This window comes from Rattus rattus, chromosome 3 (assembly GCF_011064425.1).
Source record: "Rattus rattus isolate New Zealand chromosome 3, Rrattus_CSIRO_v1, whole genome shotgun sequence".
In the NCBI taxonomy this organism is placed as follows: Eukaryota; Metazoa; Chordata; class Mammalia; order Rodentia; family Muridae; genus Rattus; species Rattus rattus.
This window is the reverse complement of record NC_046156.1, coordinates 52207359-52226761: the sequence shown is the minus strand read 5'-3', so window position 1 is coordinate 52226761 and position 19403 is coordinate 52207359. Positions and strand designations below refer to the sequence as shown.

The 19403-nt window shown below is 47.5% G+C and overlaps 2 protein-coding genes across 2 annotated transcripts in view; both read left to right on the top strand.

Annotated features, from left to right (window-relative positions):
* Tmigd3 (transmembrane and immunoglobulin domain containing 3) overlaps window positions 1-19403 on the top strand; it is a 78530-nt gene that overhangs the window by 42966 nt on the left and 16161 nt on the right. The gene's annotated exons all lie outside the window — the stretch shown is intronic.
* Adora3 (adenosine A3 receptor) lies at window positions 10759-14093 on the top strand. Its single transcript, XM_032897557.1, is given in 3 exon segments — window positions 10759-11461; window positions 13290-13321; window positions 13324-14093. Coding segments are annotated over 3 exon segments (1011 nt in total). The 5' UTR covers window positions 10759-11105; the 3' UTR covers window positions 13947-14093.

Here is a 19403-nt window from a genome sequence, read left to right as displayed (position 1 = left end):
GCCCAGAAGGTGGCCTTTTTATAGCACTGAAGAGTGCCAAGCACTCTGCCAGGCCCTCCAGAGTGAGTGACAGGTGAGACACAGAAACTGTGACTGTGGTTCTGAATAGAGCTGGCTCTTGAGATAGCCAGGCTTCACCTGCGTCAACCGAGAGGCCTCAGCAGCTGCGGGGCCTCCATCCTGCCTGTCTAGGAACTGCCTGCAGTCAGAGCCCCCACCTCTCCCCCACGGTTGGCCTTCTCCATGGCTCACAAAGGGTGTGTGTGTGGGGGATGTCATTTTGCTGAACTCTGGCGCAAGCTTCTTCATGCTGTCAAGTTACTCACTTCCTGGCAAGTAGAAAAGATAGGAGAAGGCGTCACCGCCTTCCTGCCGTCGCCTTCGGGTCCAGTTTCTGAAGCTAGGAAAATCAACAGAGGATTTGGAGCAAAAAGCTTCTTCAACAAAAGATGAGAGATAGGTACCAAGGAAAGCCAAATCGAGACAGTTCCCGCCTCCCGGTCCTCAGCAAGCCTACAGCCCACGGTTCACAGAGGGTCCGTAGGTATGGAAATACTTTCTGTTGGTTAGGCATCCGCCAAGCACCTCACGAGGCGTCGCTGGCTGGGTGCCCATGAGGTTCACATTGAGCATGGGTGCAGGACTCTAGTAACTACCAGAGTGGGCCAGACCCTGCTCCAGCCGTTTGGTCCTTTTCCCTTCACTCAGGCCCGGGAGAATAATCTCCCTCCTTCCCCAAAGAGGAATTTAAGACATGGAAGATTGGGCAATGTGGCCAGTGTTATCCACTTAGAAACAGGGCTCACAAAATGAGAAGGACGTGGCACGTTCGACTTCTGAGTCACACGCTGGCAGCCAGCCCATATTGATTTCTTCTCGGGCCGGGCCTCAGGGCATAAATACAGTGGGACAGGCCTGACACCCGGAGGCAGAAAGCATAGCGTGCACAGGGAGTGGACTGTGCCGTGGAGTGGGACTTGCGGTGGCTCTCGGCAGGCACTGAGTCTGAGGACTCTGGCCCAGGCTTGAAGGTGCTGCCAGTAGGAGGTGATGTGACTGGTGGGTACATAAGCCTGGATGGACGGGACAGGGAGACTGGCCACAAAGCACACATGCCTGAGTCACTGTTTGGGTGGGTGGTCCTAGGGTGTTCACCTGAGGGTTCAGTGAGGTGGGCACCAGAATGAGAAAGAAGCTCAATGCCAGCAAACCTGATTGCATTCCAGTTTTGAGCTTGAACCAACTACTTTGGGCACCAGCCTCCTCTCATGTTCAGTTCTGCTTCTAATACACGTGTGCCCTAAAATCTCACGGTGAACATTGATTTGTGACAAGAAAAGTGATTAGCAACAGGCCAGGTGAAGCCACTAACTGCCAGGAGCAGTTCTGGCCTTACAGAAGAATCAGGAAGACGAGAACAGGGCTGTACATACAATAACGAGTGAGTTCTGCCAGTGAGGGCCATGGCACCATCCCGGATACTTCTGGGCATCAGTACCCCAAGCTCTGTATTGAGTCCTCTCCAAGACACTCACTTAAAATGACAGAGCTTTGGGACGTTTTGTTTCACTTTGTAACCTTGGCAGTCCACTCTGGCTTTGAATTCACAGAGATCAAGCTGCCCCAGCCTCCCAACTTCTGGGATTACAGGCATGTATACTGTATCTGGCTGGATATTTTATTTTTACAAATTCCTATGGTGCATAGGAAATAACAACAACAATGTCCGTTCTATGTACTCTTTGTGACTTGCATTTTTCCCAAAAGCATGTGCTCGTAAAAAAAAAAAAAAAAAAAAGAACAGCATAACAATTAAGACACCAGAGCCGGGCTGGAGGTTTGACTCAGTGGTTAAAAGCAATTGCCACTTGGGATGGTTTGAATAAAAATGGCCCCCTTAGGCTCGCAGGGGAGTGGCAGTATTAGGAGGTGTGGCCTTGTTGGAGTGGGCGTGTCTTTGCTGGAGGAAGTACATCACTAGGGGGTGGACTCTGAGGTCTCAGAAGCTCAAGCCAGGCCCAGTAACTCACGGTCTCTTCCTGCTGCCTGCCGATCCGGATGTAGAACTCTCAGCTAACATTCCAGCACCACGTCTGCCTGCATGCCGCTATGCTTCCCACCATGAGGATAATGGATAAAACCACTGAACCGTAAGCCAGCCCAATTAAATGTTTTCCTTACAAGAGTTGCCGTGGTCATGGTGTCTCTTCCCAGCAATCGAAACCTTAAGACACGGCTCTTTCAGAGGACCTGAGTTCAGTCACCAGCACTCACGCCAGGTGGTTCTGAATGCCTTGTAGCTCCAGCTGCAAGTGTACTGATGATGACTTCTGGCCTCTCATACTTAAAAATAAAAAAAAAGTTTAAAAGGACATTAGGAGCCTGAAGTTGAGATGGTGCATGTAGCTTTTCTAGAAAGTCTTTTTTTAAGTGAACCATGATTGCCGAGACAAGCCTGGCTTGGGCTGACCCACTCTGAGTCTCTTGGCTGCCCCCTGCAGAAGCAACCTATACTATTGAGCTGATGAACAGAGCAGGAGAGGTATTTAGAAAAGCATATCCTTCCTAGAACTAGACTCCTCAGGGAAATTGATCTCTTAAACTTCTGTATAAGCAATAACAATATAGCATCTTGAATCATGATGAGATGCTGAGAGAGTCTGCATGATAATAGCTTTAATGAAAAGCGAAGGGAAACAAAGTTGTTGGGGAGAACCCCTCAGCAGTAAGTGATGCTGTTTCCTATGCTGTCTGACCATGGACTAGCTGCAGGGGTGTGGGGTGGAGAGGGTTGAGGGAGGATTGGCTGGCTGCCCTCCACTACCCTGCAGCCTAATGGGAGGAGCCAGAAACCAGAAAACTGACAAAAAAAAAAAATTACCGTGGTTTCAGTAGCTGGCCCAACCCATGGATCACGCACACCCATTCGGATACTGAAGAGTTTCTGCCCAATGGTAGTTTAGGTTTGGTATAATTGATTTGGCCTATTCTTGTGAAATTCACTGGAAAGGGCTTAGGTTTGAAACTAAGATAGTTTCGGCTCTGGGAAAGTTAAGACTGTCAATTTGACAGAATTCCAGTTTCACCTATGAGACAAGCCTCTCGGCACATCTGTGAGAGAGTTTCTAGATTGGGTTAATCAAGATGGGAGGACTCCACTCTAACTGTAGGAGGCACAGATCTATGGGCTGGGGTCTCAGACTGACAAAAATGTAAAAAGAGCACTGAATGGGCATCCATCATCCTCTGTTCTCCGAGTGTGGGTGAAATGTGATTCACATCCAGCCTTTTCCTTCCCCATCGTGGTTGACTGGACCTTAAAACTGCCCCCACCCCCATTCCTTAAGTTATCCTTGTTGAAGATTTTGTCAACTTCTAGAAATAACTAATGCAGGTTCAGTTCCTGGCTCCACCACTTGCTGGTGGAAAGTCACCTCTCACCAGGCCTTGGTTTCCTCGTCTGTGATTCCTCGACTAAGTTTGGCACGTGATTGTAAGTGACAGGTATAAAACACCAAGGAAGGAGCCTGACCCATGGCAGGGTTCACACACGTGATAGAGGGAGTAAGTAGGAAAGACATGTCATCAAAGTAGTAGAGGTTCCTGGTTTCTTGCTATATCGGAGAATGTACCCAACTCATTTAAGGGTAGAGTGGGTTGAGAAGAAGCAGACCAAGGCACAACCCCACTATAATCATCTACGACTGGCGGTGCTCTATCCCAGGTTCGTTCCAGCACCGTCTAGTTGGTGTTTACATAAAGGTCACTGAAAGTGACATCAGGAGCCACAGTTGACCTGTGTGGAATCAGAAGATGAGCCTCAGAGACTTGAGTGAAAAATACCAGGGTGGGTAATTGAAGGCCTGAGGCAGGATTGAGGGGGCTGGGATATGAAGAAGCTCACAGAAGTTTGCATAAGTCATGGGCTTTGAAAGGATGCTCTCTTGAAAAGGTCAGGACAGTGATCAGAGGGTCCTGTGCCCCACAGGAGGATGGGTTAGGGATTGGAGGGTAACAGGGGAAGGACCAACAATGCACGACCTAGTGAGACCTCCTTTCAGCAGACATCTTATGGTAGCAGAGCCCTGTCCTTAAGTCAGGAGACCAGATTGGGCTGGTTTCCAGTGCAGAACGTGCTCTTTACCAGAACAGACTTAAGCAGATTCCTCCTCTGTTTGGTAAGAGTAATTGTTCCTGCTTTGTGGAGCAAAGAGCACAACTCTTTTGTTAGGAGGTTCATGCTGCTTGCCAGCCTTCTTGAGTCCAGAGGACCAGAATATTCTGTGGGACTAGACTGGATTGAACATAGACAGCTTAACCTACCCTCCTAGCTCCTGGCCTCCCATGCAAGTCCGAGTGCATTTTCTTTCCCTGGTGGCAGCTTGTGTTTCAGAGGACGATGGAAATGTGCTGCCATCTGGTGTCCATGTCTGAGCACAGCACCTTAGCCAGACCTCAATTGCTCAAAACACAAACTGACACAGCTAGTTCAAAGACATACTCATGTTTTGAGAGCCTATAATCTGGAAGAATGCTGGGGACAGCTGAATCCTCTAGAGCAGTGGTTTCCAACCTTCCTAATAACATGACCCTTTAATACAATCCCCTTTAATACAATACAAATGTGGTGACATTTTTATTGCTACTTCATCACTTTAATTTTTGCTACTATTATACATCGTAACGTAAAAACGTAGGTTTTCCAGCAGTCTTATGTGTGTGGTGAGCAACTCACAGTCTGAGAACTGCTGCACTAGACTTTCTCTTGGGCTTGGAGGCCTGGCTCACTTGGGTGTGGTTGAGACGTGGTAGCTAAAGTTTGGGCACCTAGTCACGAGCAGTTCCCTTTCTGAACAGGATTTCCTGTAACCCGAATTACAGGGACCTTGGGTTTCTGGGTCTTACCATCCTTTTCATTTTTACTGATACTGAGAGAGCTCTGCATGTTCAGAGTCTTGGGCCCAGTAAGTTGAAAGGGCCTCAGACTAGCCCTAAGGAAAGCCTGGGATCCCAGGTCTGTGAGCATGGGAAACTGCCTCAAGTCTTAGCGTCTTACCTGTAGTTTGACAGAGAATGGGAAGGGAGCATGTAGAAGAGGTGGCAAGGAGAAGACACCCTCAAAGGTGACTCTGAGCACTGGTTCCTTCTAAGGTCATGTTGTTGACTGGCATATAGAAAGCTCTGTAAAAGCGTAAGGCTTTGGGGGAAGTGGTAATGCTGTCAAGAGGAAGTGAGTAGACGTGGTTCTGTGCAAGTATGCCCACAGCATCGTGTCAGCTCTGAGCGGCAGGCTGCACCGCCCAGCTGCCTAGCATCCTGTCTTGGCTGCGGCTTGTGCAGTTCTGGGATCTGGAGCTGCATTCCCAGTCTCCCGCTCATACACTTCGCTGTCGAAGACTGGCAGTTGAGGTTTTCTAGGCTTTTCTGAGAAGCTACAAAGGAGCTAGTGTGTGTCCTCTCTCTGGTCAGCTTTTTCAAGATGTTATGCAGCCAGTGGCTGAACTATGCTGGGGTGCTCCAGGCCTGAGCTTGGGAGGTCTTTTCCTGGACTGGGGTCACTTTGTCAGACTGCAAACTCCTCAGAGCCCATCCTTGTCTCCCTTGGAAATCTGCTCTCTCAGTAGAACTGAAAATGGTCTTCCTTTCAAATGGAAAAAAAATGACAGGGAAACCCAAGCTATGGTTCACTTATCTTCAATTCACAATTAAAAACGTTCTTAAGGAGACCTTTTCTCTTCCCCACCCTGAGCCTATAAACGTCTTCTGTGAGATCCAGTGTGCCACCAGTGGCCTGCTTATGGGGCCCTTTCTCTGGTCTTACTATCTCTTCCAATTTCAGAGCAGGCACTGAATCTATTTCATATGTATGCTATAGTCTCACAGTCTTGGCGGCCTAATCATCACATCTTATAGTATTATTTTCTTCCTACTAGTGGTCAGATAGCGACATCAAGCAGAGGGGCTGCTTGTACCTGTGAGGGCTTCATATTGTGGTTGGTCGTTTCTGAGGGCTCCAAAGCCAGCCTTATGGGTTTGAGTGTCAGCTTATCGCTTCCTAACCTGCTATCTCGGCCAATTGAGTCAACCTCGAGGGACTCTGCTTACAATTAGCAAGCACTGTCATTCCACTCAGAAGACACTAGACAAGACCACAGATAATAAGATGTTATTATAAAACTCCAGGACACTCTGGTGTCCTGGAGAGTACCTAATAGGTCCTAGTTGAGGGGTTTCTGTCACTGTGTACCCAGTGCCAGGTTTCTGTCACCTACCTGGCTTGTTATAAGAAGCATATCTAGTCATCCGTCGAGCAATAGTGTACCGCTGTCTGCCAGGCATCTGGTTTGCTCTCAGGGAACTGCAGGTTTATAGGGTCTGGGTAGGAGGCTGTTAGGGTCTCTTGGTGGACCCACAGGAGGGAGAGGTGATGTCTTAGTTAGGGTTTTAATTGGGCCTGGCTTACAGGTTCAGTCCAGTATCATCAAGGCAGGAACATGGCAGCATCCAGGCAGGCATGGTACAGGAGGAGCTGAGAGTTCTACATCTTCGTCTGGAGGCTGCTAGCAAAATACTGGATTCCAGGGAGTTAGGATGAGGGTCTTAAAGCCCACACCCACAGTGACACATCCACTCCAACAGGGGCACACCTTCTAACAGTGCCACTCCCTGGGCCGAGTATATACAAACCATCACATTCTCCTCCCTGGCCCCCATAGGCTTGTCCAAACATATGAGTCTACGGTGGTCATACCTAAACATAGAATAATGCAAAATACATTTAGTCCAACTTCAAAAGTCCTCATAGTCTATAGCAGTCTCCACAATGTTAAAAATCCAAAGTTCAAGGTCTCTTCTGAGATTCATCCAATCACTTAACTGTAATCCCCAGGGCAAGACAGGAAACCAGCAAACTCCAAACTCTGCATCTCCATGGCTGATGTCAAAGTGGCCTTCAGATCTCCAACTCCTTTTCATCTGGTTGCAACAAACTTCTTTCTCCTGGGCTGGCTCCACTCCCTGTTAGCAGCTTTCCTCAGCAGATAGCCCACGGCTGTGGCATGTCAAACATCTTGGGGTCTCCAAGGCAACTTCAGTGTTTTTTGTTTCGATGTCTGGGATCCACACATGACACACTGCCGCTGCTGTTTTTGGTGATCATCCCATGGTACCAGCATCTCCAATCCTCTGGGGTCTTCCTCTGCCACTAGGCTTCACCAGTAGCCTCTCACAGGCTCTCTTGCCAAGTCTCAAGTCCTTTGCATGACCCCTTCAGTCCTGGGCCATCAACTGCAACTAAGGCTGCACCTTCACCAATGGCCTTCCATGGTCTCTCACAGTGCCAAGCCTCATCTGCTCTTCATGACCCCTCCATGCCTTAAAAACCAGTACCACCTGAGTGACTCTTACACCTTATTAAGTCCAGCTGCAGCACAAGCTACAACCTTGGCTATCTCTGGAACATAGCCTCTTTGTGCTCTCAGAAAACATTTCTGAATATGCACCTCAGTGATGCTAGTCTCTTTTTAATCACCATTAATTTCTTAGCTCTAGCTAACCAGCATCAATTGTCCCAGAGGTCCCTTCTATATTTCACTCTAAAGTCAGAGCCATATGTCTGAAGCTGTGTGTCCTGCTGCTTGCTGGGGTTGGACCATGCCCCCCACCCTTTATTCTATTACCAGCTTTGTTTTCCAACTCTCTCTCTGCCTAAGCTTGGCTGCTCTAGAACTTCTCTGTAGATTGACCTTGAACTCAGAGATGTGCATAGCTCTGTCTTCTGTAATTCGGGGTTAAATGCCTATACCACACTGCCTGGATTTAAACTTTTTTTTTTTTTTTTTTTTTGGTAGAACCTGATTTGTTCTAGACTGGCTTTGCACTCAGAGATCTGTTTGGCTTTGTCTCTTGGGATTAAAGGTTTGTACTACCATGTCTGGGCCTAAATTTAGCTGGATGGGATCTTGCCTCAAGGAATTCAATTTAATATGCTTGATGACAGGGCTCAGCTCCATTTCACTTCCTGGTGCCCCTTTAATTCTCAAACCACATATTTTACATTTTTCCTTTCTCAGCTTGCTATGCTTGTTTAAAATGCTCTTCATGAGACTTAACCAGAGAACAAAGTCTATGATGGGTGTTCCTTTGTCAATGAGACTTCCTTTGTCAATGCAATAAATCTGAGTCTCTTCACCTTAGCCTCAGGCAGACTCTTCAGATAAGGGCAAGAAAATAGCCACACTCTTCACCAAAATACCACAAAAGAGTCTATAGGACACATATTGAAGTTCTCCACTGAAACCTCTTGGGCCAGGTCCTCACAATTCAAGTCACTCTCAGTAACAAAATCTTTCATATTCTTACTAGGATAGCCCAGTAAGTCCCATTTAAATCATTCCAGTGCTTTCCAAATCAAAGTCCCCAAACCCACATTCTTACAAAGTATGGTCAGGCCTATCACAGCAATATCCCAGTCCCTGGTATCAACTTTTGTCTTAGGGTTTTACTGCTGTGAACAGACACCATGACCAAGGAAAGTCTCATAAAGGGCAACATTTAATTGGCGCTGACTTACATGTTCAGAGGTTCAGTCCAGTATCATCAAGGCAGGAATATAACAGCATCCAGGCAGGCATGGTGTAGGAGGAGCTGAGAGTTCTACATCTTCATCTGAAGGCTGCTAGTAGAATACTGACTTCCAGTGAGTTAGGATGAGGGTCTTAAATCCCACACCCACAGTGACACACTACTCTAACAAGGCCACACCTATTCCAACAGGGCCACACCTTCTAAAAGTGCCACTCCCTGGGCCAAGCATATACAAATCATCACAGGTGGTGTAGGAAGTTTTCTTCAAGATCTTGTTAGAGAACTGTCTCGAAGGGAGACTTTTATTTTTCTAAGTGGGCCAAGCTCCTCCAGCTAGACCAAGTGAGTGTGCACAGGAGAGGAAGTGAAAGGGAATTACCGAGCCATGAATTGCTGGGAGCTGTGGGCATATGGCTTCTGAGAAAGAAGCAGATGGCAGGAGCCTGTACAGGCTCAAACCCCACTAACCTGGGAATTATAATGAAAGTTATTATCAGAAGCCAGGACCTTGTAACAGAAGATGTGAGAGAATGGGTCCGTGGGTAAGAATGAGGAAACAGGATTGTAAGGTGGCTGTCTATCCTGGCCTCTCTGCCTTCCTGGATCTTTTGGATTTCAATCCTCATTGAATAGATCCTTGGCACAGTCATGAGGCAAGCTAGTGAGGGACTGTGGCAACCTCTCTCCCACCCTTCAAACTTGCCCTTGAGCACTGATGCTTTATTCAGAAGACACAAAACGGCTTTTTCTCCTTGGAAGAAAAGAAACTCCCAAGGCATTGCAGAGAACTCTGGGAGTGATGTTGCTGGGTGAGAAGGGGTGGTGGCTATGTTCCTCTGGAAGAACATATACTGTTCTGAATAGCTGAGCCATCTCTTCAGTCTGTCCGCCTAGCTTTTCCATGTAACAAAGCATGGACTGTCATCGTGTTTCTGTTGTTGTTAATGTAGAAGCTGCCCATTGCCTGACCAACAAGCTTTAAATAGGGAAGAAAGCTTGAGCTCCTGTCCTGCCACTCTGTCTGTGGCAAATGATGGAGATTTTTTTGTAGAAACCCAGCAAGATTCTGATTGTTTTTTGGTAAGGAAGACTCTTGCCTCTTGGTAGAAATTGTTCTCTGTAACTTCCCCTCTGAGGAAGAGAGAAAGAAGGCAATTACAGCAGAAGTAAGAGGAAGGGCCACTTGGGAGGCTGATGGAACATTAAACAACAAATAAACAAGACAAAACACTGACATAAACACCAGGGCTGGAGAGATTGCTTAGTGGTTAAGTGTACCTGCTGTTCTTGCAGAGGGGGACCTGATGTCCTTTTCTGATCCCTATTGGCACCTGTACACAAATGTGCATACACGTGGACACCATACACGTCAACACATATATACAAACATATATGTGTGTAAAAATCGTTTTGCGTTTGTCCTTGATTGATTTGAAATTTTTAGGTAGATCTGGGGGCCCTTAAACTCACAAAGATCTGCCTGCCTCTGTCTCCCCAGTCCTGGGGCTAAAGGCATGCACCACAATTTTCTTTCTCTATCACAAGATCTTTGTGCTAAGCAGGCAGAGGGTGGAAACATTACATAGTGTTTCCATCCCTTCTATTCAGTCCTACCCATAGCTTATCTGATTCCTGAATGATCCCCAAGATGCATGGACACTTGCATGCCTGCGTGCATGTGTGCGTGCATGCGTGCGTGCGTGCGTGCATGTGTGCGTTGCGTGTGGTGTATTATCTGTAGTGGTGGGTGCAGTACTCAGAGCCTGATGTATGCATGCCAGCCAATCAATCATTCTACCACTGAGATATATCTTTGGCTTCCCACACCCTGACTTGAGGTTTTGTTTTGTGTGTGTGTGTGTGTGTGTGTGTGTGGTTTTTAAAGATACTGTTAAGTTACTTAAGATGGCCTCAACTCTGTAACCAAGACAGAACCTGTAATCCCCCTGCCTTAGCCGTCCATGTAGCTGAGACAGTTTGCTTTCACTAACGGACTCTGGCTCTAATCTCCTCTTTGAGCAGCCTCCATGTGACTCAGGGCAGCCTCCTATGCTCTTTCCATCTGTTTTTTTTTTTTTCTTCTTCTTCTTCTGAGGGTTCCTGGCCCTGTACTTCCTCTTGGACTATCTCACTTCTTGAAACACTGTAAAGAGGGGTGCTTATCTTGATGGAGCTTGAAAGCTCTCTGGGGCCCAGGGACAGCAGAAGCCCCGTCTCTGTCTGCCCAGGGAAGTAAGAACAGCAGCACTCTTGGATTTGGCTGCACAGAACTGCGTCCTCCAGGTTATCAGGAGGGCAGGGCTAAGTGGCTGAGGTCTACGATCCTGTCAAGGACCTTTTCTGAGAAGAGTCTCTAAAAGAGCATCACACCAGAAGGAATAAGCAAGTCATGAATTCTCCGGACTGTTGCTACCTTCTAACTTCTGGGCAGATGTCTGTCAAGAGCTAGGTCCACTGGCCCATACACATCCTGCTGAAGAAGCAGCAGAAGTTTCCAGCTGAAGCTTCTGTGAGACAGCATGAAGGCCGACAATACCACGACCAGTGCCTTGTGGTTGCAAATCACCTACATCACCATGGAGGCTGCCATTGGTCTCTGTGCTGTAGTGGGCAACATGCTGGTCATCTGGGTGGTCAAGCTGAACCGCACTCTGAGGACCACCACCTTCTATTTCATCGTCTCCCTAGCACTGGCTGACATTGCTGTTGGGGTGCTGGTCATACCCGTGGCTATTGCTGTCAGCCTGGAGGTCCAGATGCACTTCTATGCCTGCCTTTTCATGTCCTGTGTGCTTCTGATCTTCACCCACGCCTCCATCATGTCCTTGCTGGCCATTGCCGTAGACCGATACCTGCGGGTCAAGCTGACAGTCAGGTAACCGTGTGGGAGAAGTGGTGGGACAGTAGTTAGAACGCTGGAGACTAGAGCTACTGAGTTTGGTTCCCAGACCCTTTCCATGGAAACCAGCCAAAAACTGGCCCTTGACATTTCAAAAGGGCAGTGAGTACCTTTGCACTACATGGTGTGTGAAGACATTGGACATGAGGAGCTGAGACACGGGAATAGGAAGCAGGGGTGCTCCAAGCCCTTCTCCATTGAACATGGGCGTCTGCTTTCTGGCTGTGGTAGGAAAAGATGATGAAAATGTGATATATCTTTTAGTTTATATATAAACAAAATCTGATCTCAAGTTTTCAAAGGGACAGCGACCTATTCAGTAGGGTATCTTGTTTTAGAAGTAGAAGACAGGCATAAGAGGAGATCAGCAGATGGACGAGTGGCTTCACAGACGTAGGTTAGATTGTAACGTCGCTTCTGTCTGAGACTGCCCTAATGTGGAAAAAGGATTCCTAGCATGTATATTTTTCTTTTAATGAAAAGTAAAACCTTCCTGAGACAAAGATGTTCTCGTTTGCAACATGGTAGTATCACTTTCTGTGACCCTGCAAAGAGGTCCAATGACAAATCGCATTCCCTGCTTTCTTCTGGCAGCATATTAACTGCAAAGGAGCTATGGATGAACACAAGTCTGGGTTCCTCTCCACTATTTCTGGGCTTCAGTCTCCACCTCACTAGGTGTCTCTGAGCATCTGAACCAGGCTCACCTCCATTCAATTGTAGCACTACACTCCCAGCCCTCTGTACACTACCTAGTGCTGTTTTACATGCTTTAAGATCTATAAAGTGAAGATAATAATTTCACCATTATAAGGTTAAGTAAATAAAGCCAATAAATGTAAAGTCCTCAGAAAAACCCTGCCTAGAGCCTGTGTTTGGTAAACGATAGCTCTACCACTGCCATCAATAAAACAGCTGTCAGGAAACAGCTCTAGCGAGCTCTGAGGGTCAGTTGAGATAAGTCTTAGTTTCATCCTTTTGTAGTCTGTTTTGGGCTATTTAGGAAGGATTGTTTAAGCAGAAATGATGATTCCCCAGGATGAACGATTAAGGGCTCTGAAACACTTCAACATAAACTTAACAAAACTCTGGTTAAACTGAAACACCAGAATAGATGCCCAGGTGGAGATGGGGCAGGTACGGGTAGAGAGAAGTGTAGGGGTGCAGTGCAGCTTGTGAGCTCTGGTACAATAGCCACCCCCCACCCCCCTCCCAACAACCCAGAGCACAGCACTCCAGCAGGCTTAGAGGAGATTCTCATCAGCTTGGGGCTCCCAGGACTTAGGGTAACGCTTACACCACAGGAGAGGGAAGGGCTGGAGAGGTGGCTCAGCAGATAAAAGTGTTTATTATTCTTGCAGAGGACTCAGGTTCCAGTCCTAGCACCCAGCCCCCATCCTGCCCATCACTCTAGTTCCAGGAGAGCCAGTGTTTTCTTCTGACCTCCCTGGGCACCAGGCACATACACGGTATACAGACATACCTGTAAACAAAACATTCATATGCATAAAATAAAATACATAAATCTAAAAAAACAAAAACAAAAACAAAAAAAACCACTTCTTGGAGCCATGGTTGAGTGGAGGCAGCTAGGCAGCCTGATTCTCGGACACTGCTGATAATTCTCAGTTGTGTTTTAAAAGTGCTCCAGAGGAGTTTCTGGACTTTCCTCTGATCATTCTAGTCTCGTTTTGTTTTTATATCTAGTGGAATTTAGTCAGAGTGACATTACACCATGAGTGTTTTACTTCAGCAGATCAGGGAAATTGGGAGAGCTTACTCCATCTTTCTCGTTTTCTCCCAGGTTGTCATTTCTTGTTGTGAACTTACCGTTTTCCTCCCCCATTCAAACAGATATAGAACGGTTACCACTCAAAGAAGAATATGGCTATTCCTGGGCCTCTGCTGGCTAGTGTCCTTTCTGGTGGGACTGACCCCCATGTTTGGCTGGAATAGAAAAGTGACCTTAGAGCTCTCTCAAAACAGCTCCACCCTCTCGTGCCACTTCCGTACCGTGGTCGGCTTGGATTACATGGTCTTCTTCAGCTTCATCACCTGGATCCTCATCCCCCTGGTTGTCATGTGCATCATCTATCTGGACATCTTCTACATCATCCGAAACAAACTCAGTCAAAACCTGACTGGCTTCAGAGAGACGCGTGCGTTTTACGGCCGGGAGTTCAAGACCGCGAAGTCCCTGTTTCTGGTTCTCTTCTTGTTTGCCTTGTGCTGGCTGCCTTTGTCCATCATCAACTTTGTGTCCTACTTTAATGTGAAGATACCAGAGATTGCCATGTGCCTGGGCATCCTGTTGTCCCATGCGAACTCCATGATGAACCCTATTGTCTACGCCTGCAAAATAAAAAAGTTCAAAGAAACCTACTTTGTGATCCTCAGAGCTTGCAGGCTCTGTCAGACCTCGGATTCTTTGGACTCAAACCTTGAACAGACTACTGAGTAGTTCCCATGACAGATAAAGAGCCAGCTCATTTACCCTCACGGTTCGCATCGGTAAACACTATAAGGACTTAACAGCCGTTCTTGCTTCCTTCCAGTGCAGTGGGGTCATCGGGCTGGTTGCCACAGAGCTCCCTTCCGCTCCTCCCTCCGCTCCTCCCTCCGCTCCTCCCTCCGCTCCTCCCTCCGCTCCTCCCTCCGCTCCTCCCTCCGCTCCTCCCTCCCCTCCTCCCTCCGCTCCTCCCTCCGCTCCTCCCTCCCTCCTCCCTCCGCTCCTCCTCCCTCCTCCCTCCCCTCCTCCTCCCTCCTCCCTCCCTCCCTCCTCCTCCCTCCGCCCTCCCTCCGCTCCCTCCCTCCAGTCTTCCCTCCCCTCCCAGTCCTCCTCCCTCCTCCTCCCTCCCTCCCTCCTCCCTCCGCTCCTCCCTCCGCTCCTCCCTCCCCTCCTCCCTCCCTCCCCTCCCTCCCTCTCCTCCTCCCTCCCTCCCTCCCCTCCCCTCCTCCCCCTCCCCTCCTCCCTCCGCCTCCTCCCTCCCTCCTCCCCTCCTCCTCCTCCCTCCTCCCTCCCCTCCCTCCCTCCGCCTCCCTCCCTCCCCTCCTCCCTCCGCCTCCTCCCTCCTGCTTCATTTATTTTCTTGAGCTTCTCTCATTCAATTCTGTGGAGGTCTGACATGAAGGCAATGCATTCCTGGTTACCACAGACTCCGCCCTTCCTTCCCAGACACAAGAAGTAATGGAGTGTCGAGGGAGTCTCCGCTCACCAAAGAAGACTCTAGCGGGGCTGGATGTACAGAACCTGCGTTGAAGGATCCCTAGGGTGTGGGGAACACAAGGAGTGAACTGAATTTAAAGAGGGCTAACTTCACCTGTGTGGGTGCATTTGAGCAAATAAAAGATGACGCCCAACTGACGTGTGTAGCTCTTTGCTGGGATTGCATGGGGTTTGCAGGCACAGTTGACTGCTCTTGGCGTTCCTTCTGCTTGCTTCTGGAATGCAACCACTCCTGTCCAAGGGGGCAGCCTCACCATCGTAGATGTCCTCTCTCAGAGGGAGGGGTGGACTGTTATGCAAAGTTCTGATGTCCTTGAAATCCAAGGCAACTGCAGGCTAAGGACAACTGGAGATTTATTTGTTTTTTTTTTTTTGTTGTTGTTGTTTTGTTTTGTTTTTTAAGATAGGATTTCCTCTGTGTAGTCCTGGCTGTCCTGGAACTTGCTATGTAGACCAGGCTGGTCTCAAATGGCCCGCCTCTGCCTCCCAAGTGCTGGGATTGAAGGCAGGCAGTGCCACCCCCTGGCTCCAGCTGGAGATCTTTAGGTGTGCTTTCAGTGTCTGGAACAGGACATCTGAGAAAGCTGACACCAAGACACACACATTTGTGGCTTCAGCCGAGGTGGAGGAATGAAATAAGTTAGGTATCACAAGTATTTTAACAAATACTCTGTATTTGTTATTTTTCTGTTGCTGTTAAAAAAATATCATGGCCAAGACAACTTGTAGAAGAACGAAATTATTTGGGCTTCTCGTTCCAGAGGGATAAGAGGGCCATGATGGTAGGGAGGGGCATGGTGTCAAGAGGCAGGCATGGCAGCCTGAGCTGGAAGCAGAGAGAACTGAAAACAGCTCCAAAGCTTTAACCTCGCTCAGTGTTGCACCTCCTTCAGCAAGGCTGCATCTGCTCAATGCTCAAACAATACCCAAAACAGTGCCACCAACTGAGGACCAGCAGGGGTTGGGGGGTGGGGGGAATTTCTAATCCAAACCACCACATACTCCTTGGTGGGCACTGCCCTCCTTGTTGACTTTGAAACAGATTCTCTTAACCGACCTTCCACAGTTAGTCTAGGCTGGCAAGGATTAGACTCTCTCCCTAGCCCTAGCAATCCTTTTCCAGCCACTGAGATTTTAAGTGCCCCCTTGGCTCTGAAATTCTGTGAAGTGGGTACTGCAATTATTTTTATCTCAGTGCGAAGGTGTGAAGTCACAGTGGCTAAGGCATGATGGTGTGAGGGTGAGGCACCCAGCCACATTGTCTCTGTGGTCTGGAAAACAAAAGTTGATCACTGGCCAAGTAGGACGGACATACCTTTAATCCCAATACTGGGGAGGCAGAGAACTCTGTGAGTCCATGGCCAACGCTGTCTATGTAGTGAGGACTAGGCCAGCCAGGGATACATAATGAGACCTTGGTGGGAGAGGATGGGCGGGGGAGGAAGAAGGAAGATGGGTGATCACAGTGCACTTGAGGCTCAGTCACAGCACTGGAGCCCTTCAGCACTCACCCTTGTTTTGCCTATCTCAGTCTGAAGCTACCCAGGGAGTCTCACTCCTGAGATACCATATTGACTTGACTGTAACCTCGAGACAATGCCTCCAAGTAAGCAAAGAGAAATGGGGACCTGAAAGTGAAACCAGCTATTCCTGAAGTTTGTCTGAGGGCTCGTCCTAGGCCAGAACTCAGTCATCTGATTCCTCTTGTCATCATTTCAGCAGAGGTCCCTTCTTTCTCATTCTGTCACCCCAGAAGAATCAAGAACTCAGGGCTTCCCCTTGCTGAGTCTCTGATTTAGTCCAAGTGCACTTCAGGAAGAGGCCCTGGGGTTGCTCTGGGGTGTCACAACCTCTGCTCAAGTTGGCCGGAGAGTCAGGGGGAAGTGCTGCAGAGTCTGGGTTTCCTGGTACTCTTCACACTGCACTCTTGAGTTTTAACTTCTAGCCCCATTATTGTATCAGCACCCAGCCCCCCCCCCTTTTTGAGAGACTTGATTCGATGTGATCACTTCTCTCTAGTGAGGAGGACAGTCAGGACCAGGCTTGCAAGTATTATTTGACCATGGCTATGAGGTTCTGAGAAGTACTTTTGCTTTTTTTTTTTTTTTTCCTTTTGCCCCTCTGACTGTCACTGGTGGCTTGCTGGGATCTGGGTGGTTTCATTTGCCAAGTGAGAATCTCCTGAGATAAAGAGCTCTGTCAGCTTGGAAGAAGCCAAACCCTAGGACTTAGAAGCTGAAACCTGAGGTGTGAAAAATATTCCTTTAGCACAGAGTATTTAGCAAAGGCAAGCCCAAAGTCTCTTCTACAGAGTAGACCCGCTCTGCTCTCAGGTGGCCTCTGGCCAGCAAGTTTTCATCCTAAAAGGAAAGCTAAGTGGGGGGGGGGGTGGCGTTCTCTAAAAAGAAAAGGTACAGAGACACACATCATAGGGGTGGTTTCCTCCTCTTCCTATGAAGACACTGAACAAATGTACATGCCAAACACGTGGGTTTATTACTTTGCTTTTTAAAAATATAAATCAAGTGGAAATGGACACTAGCTTACCAAGAGTAAGCAAAAAGCTTTTTCTCCTCTTCCATTTTTATTACATTTGTGTGTGTGTGTGTGTGTGTGAGAGAGAGAGAGAGAGAGAGAGAGAGAGAGAGAGAGAGAGAGAGAGAGAGTTCACTATGTAACCTACACTATCATTAAAACTCATGAGAACTCATAGTAGTCCTCCTGCCTCAGCCTCCTTAGTAGTGGGATTATAGGAATGACCTTCCACACCTATTTTACTCTGAATTTGCTGTAGCACTTGGCCCAGATTCAGGCAAGCAGAAGAGTAGGGAAGCCTTATCGTTTAAGAGAAACTTAGGTGTAGCAATGCACATTTGTAATCAAGGTACTCAGTGGACTGAGGCAGGAGAGTGAGAGACCAGACTGTATGAAAGTCCCCACCCCTCTCATAAAAGAATGAATAAGCAAAATACACTGAAATGTTAATGAGTTTGTCTTGAATGTTGGAAGAATCATGAACAGGGTGACTGTAGACTGCAAATGGCTCTGTACTACAGGAGAGAGATGTGGAGAGGCTTTTAACAAAGTCTTTGCGGAAGCCCAACAAAGAGTGTATTTGATTGGCCAAAGTGCTAAGTCTATTGTTACTAAAGGGTTTGTCCGGCAGTGGGTTAATTGACTTTGGTTAAGTTTATAGGTGATTCTTCAGTACACACAGAGCTGATTTTCAATTTGATGATGAAGAGGCCCTACATATTGGAGCTATGTCAGCCCTTTACGTTTTTTGAAGCAAAAGAGAGAACAAGAAAAGGCTTGAGCTGTGTCCTTGTGGGAGGGTACAGCACTGGGCCATTTTGGATGCTACAGAACAGGGAACACATATGATTGGTCCTAAGCTGCAGTGAGAACAAAAATTGAGGAAGCTACCACTTATTAGACAACCCTGGTAACTTGAGGAGAATTGTGAAGAGGGGTCCTTGTTTGCCTTCCGAAGATCATTGCTAGAGATAATAGCTCGACTCTCTAAAAATCCCACTGACTGCTGGCTGGCATACTGTGTGTTATAGATCAATGGCTGTTTTCCTGGGCAGATTGCTTCAGGTTGTGAATAAGAATCCTATGCTGATATCATCACCCATATGCATACCTTCCAGGCATGTTTTGTAGAAAACAAAAAACAAAAAACAAAAAAAACCAAACCAAAACAACAACAACAAAAAAAACAAAAACAAAAAAACCACTGCCCCTAACTACTACAGCTGGTAGGACAGGAGTGAGAAGCCTTGCTTATTCAGATGACTGATGACTCTACAAAGTAATTCTAAAGTGCTCTGCATTTCTGCAGTATGATGGCTCTGTGTGTGTGTGTGTGTGTGTGTGTGTGTGTGTGTGAGAGAGAGAGAGAGAGAGAGAGAGAGAGAGAGAGAGAGAGAGAGAGAGAGAGAGAGGAGATACTGCAACGGAAAGAGATTTTTTATTACTGTTATTTTCCAACTCTGCTAGAATTCACATCAGATCACACTGGCTCTAAGTCTGTGAACTTGGCCCACTTACTTAAACTACTGTCTGCTCTCCTTGTTTGTAACACATTCATGCCATGTGGATGTGTAGATGTGTGGCAGGGCATTTGTAACAGCACACATGTTGAGGTGAGAGGACAATTTTGTGGAGGTGGTTCTCTCCATTTACCCATGTGGGGTTCTTGGTAACTATTTGTTTTTTCCTTGCCTGAATCATAAAGATTAATCATAGCCTTAAGAGAGAGGAACAGAATAAACAGTTCCAGCTAACACGGACTATAGGCATCTTCATGCCCCTCTCTTTTTGTTTTATTTGATTTTCCAGTTTGAGACTGAATCTCATATAATCTAGGTTGGCCTTGAACTTGATATATAGCAAAAGATGACCCTGACTCTGTGACCCAGACAGAGCAGGAGGAGATAATAAATGCTTACAACTGTCTATGTTATACAGAAAATAATACTGATTTTTAAAAACTGCAGTCCTTATCTCTGTCAATACTAGATAGAAACCAGTCAGTGTTACCCAGAGATGGCACACTGTAATTCCAGCACCTTGGAGATGGAAGCAGGAGGGTCCCAGGTTCAGGGTCATCCTCGATCTCTCATGAGATTGACTGCTGGATCAGACATCTGAAAGTGCGACTCAGGTGTTGGGAGCCATTTGCTTGCT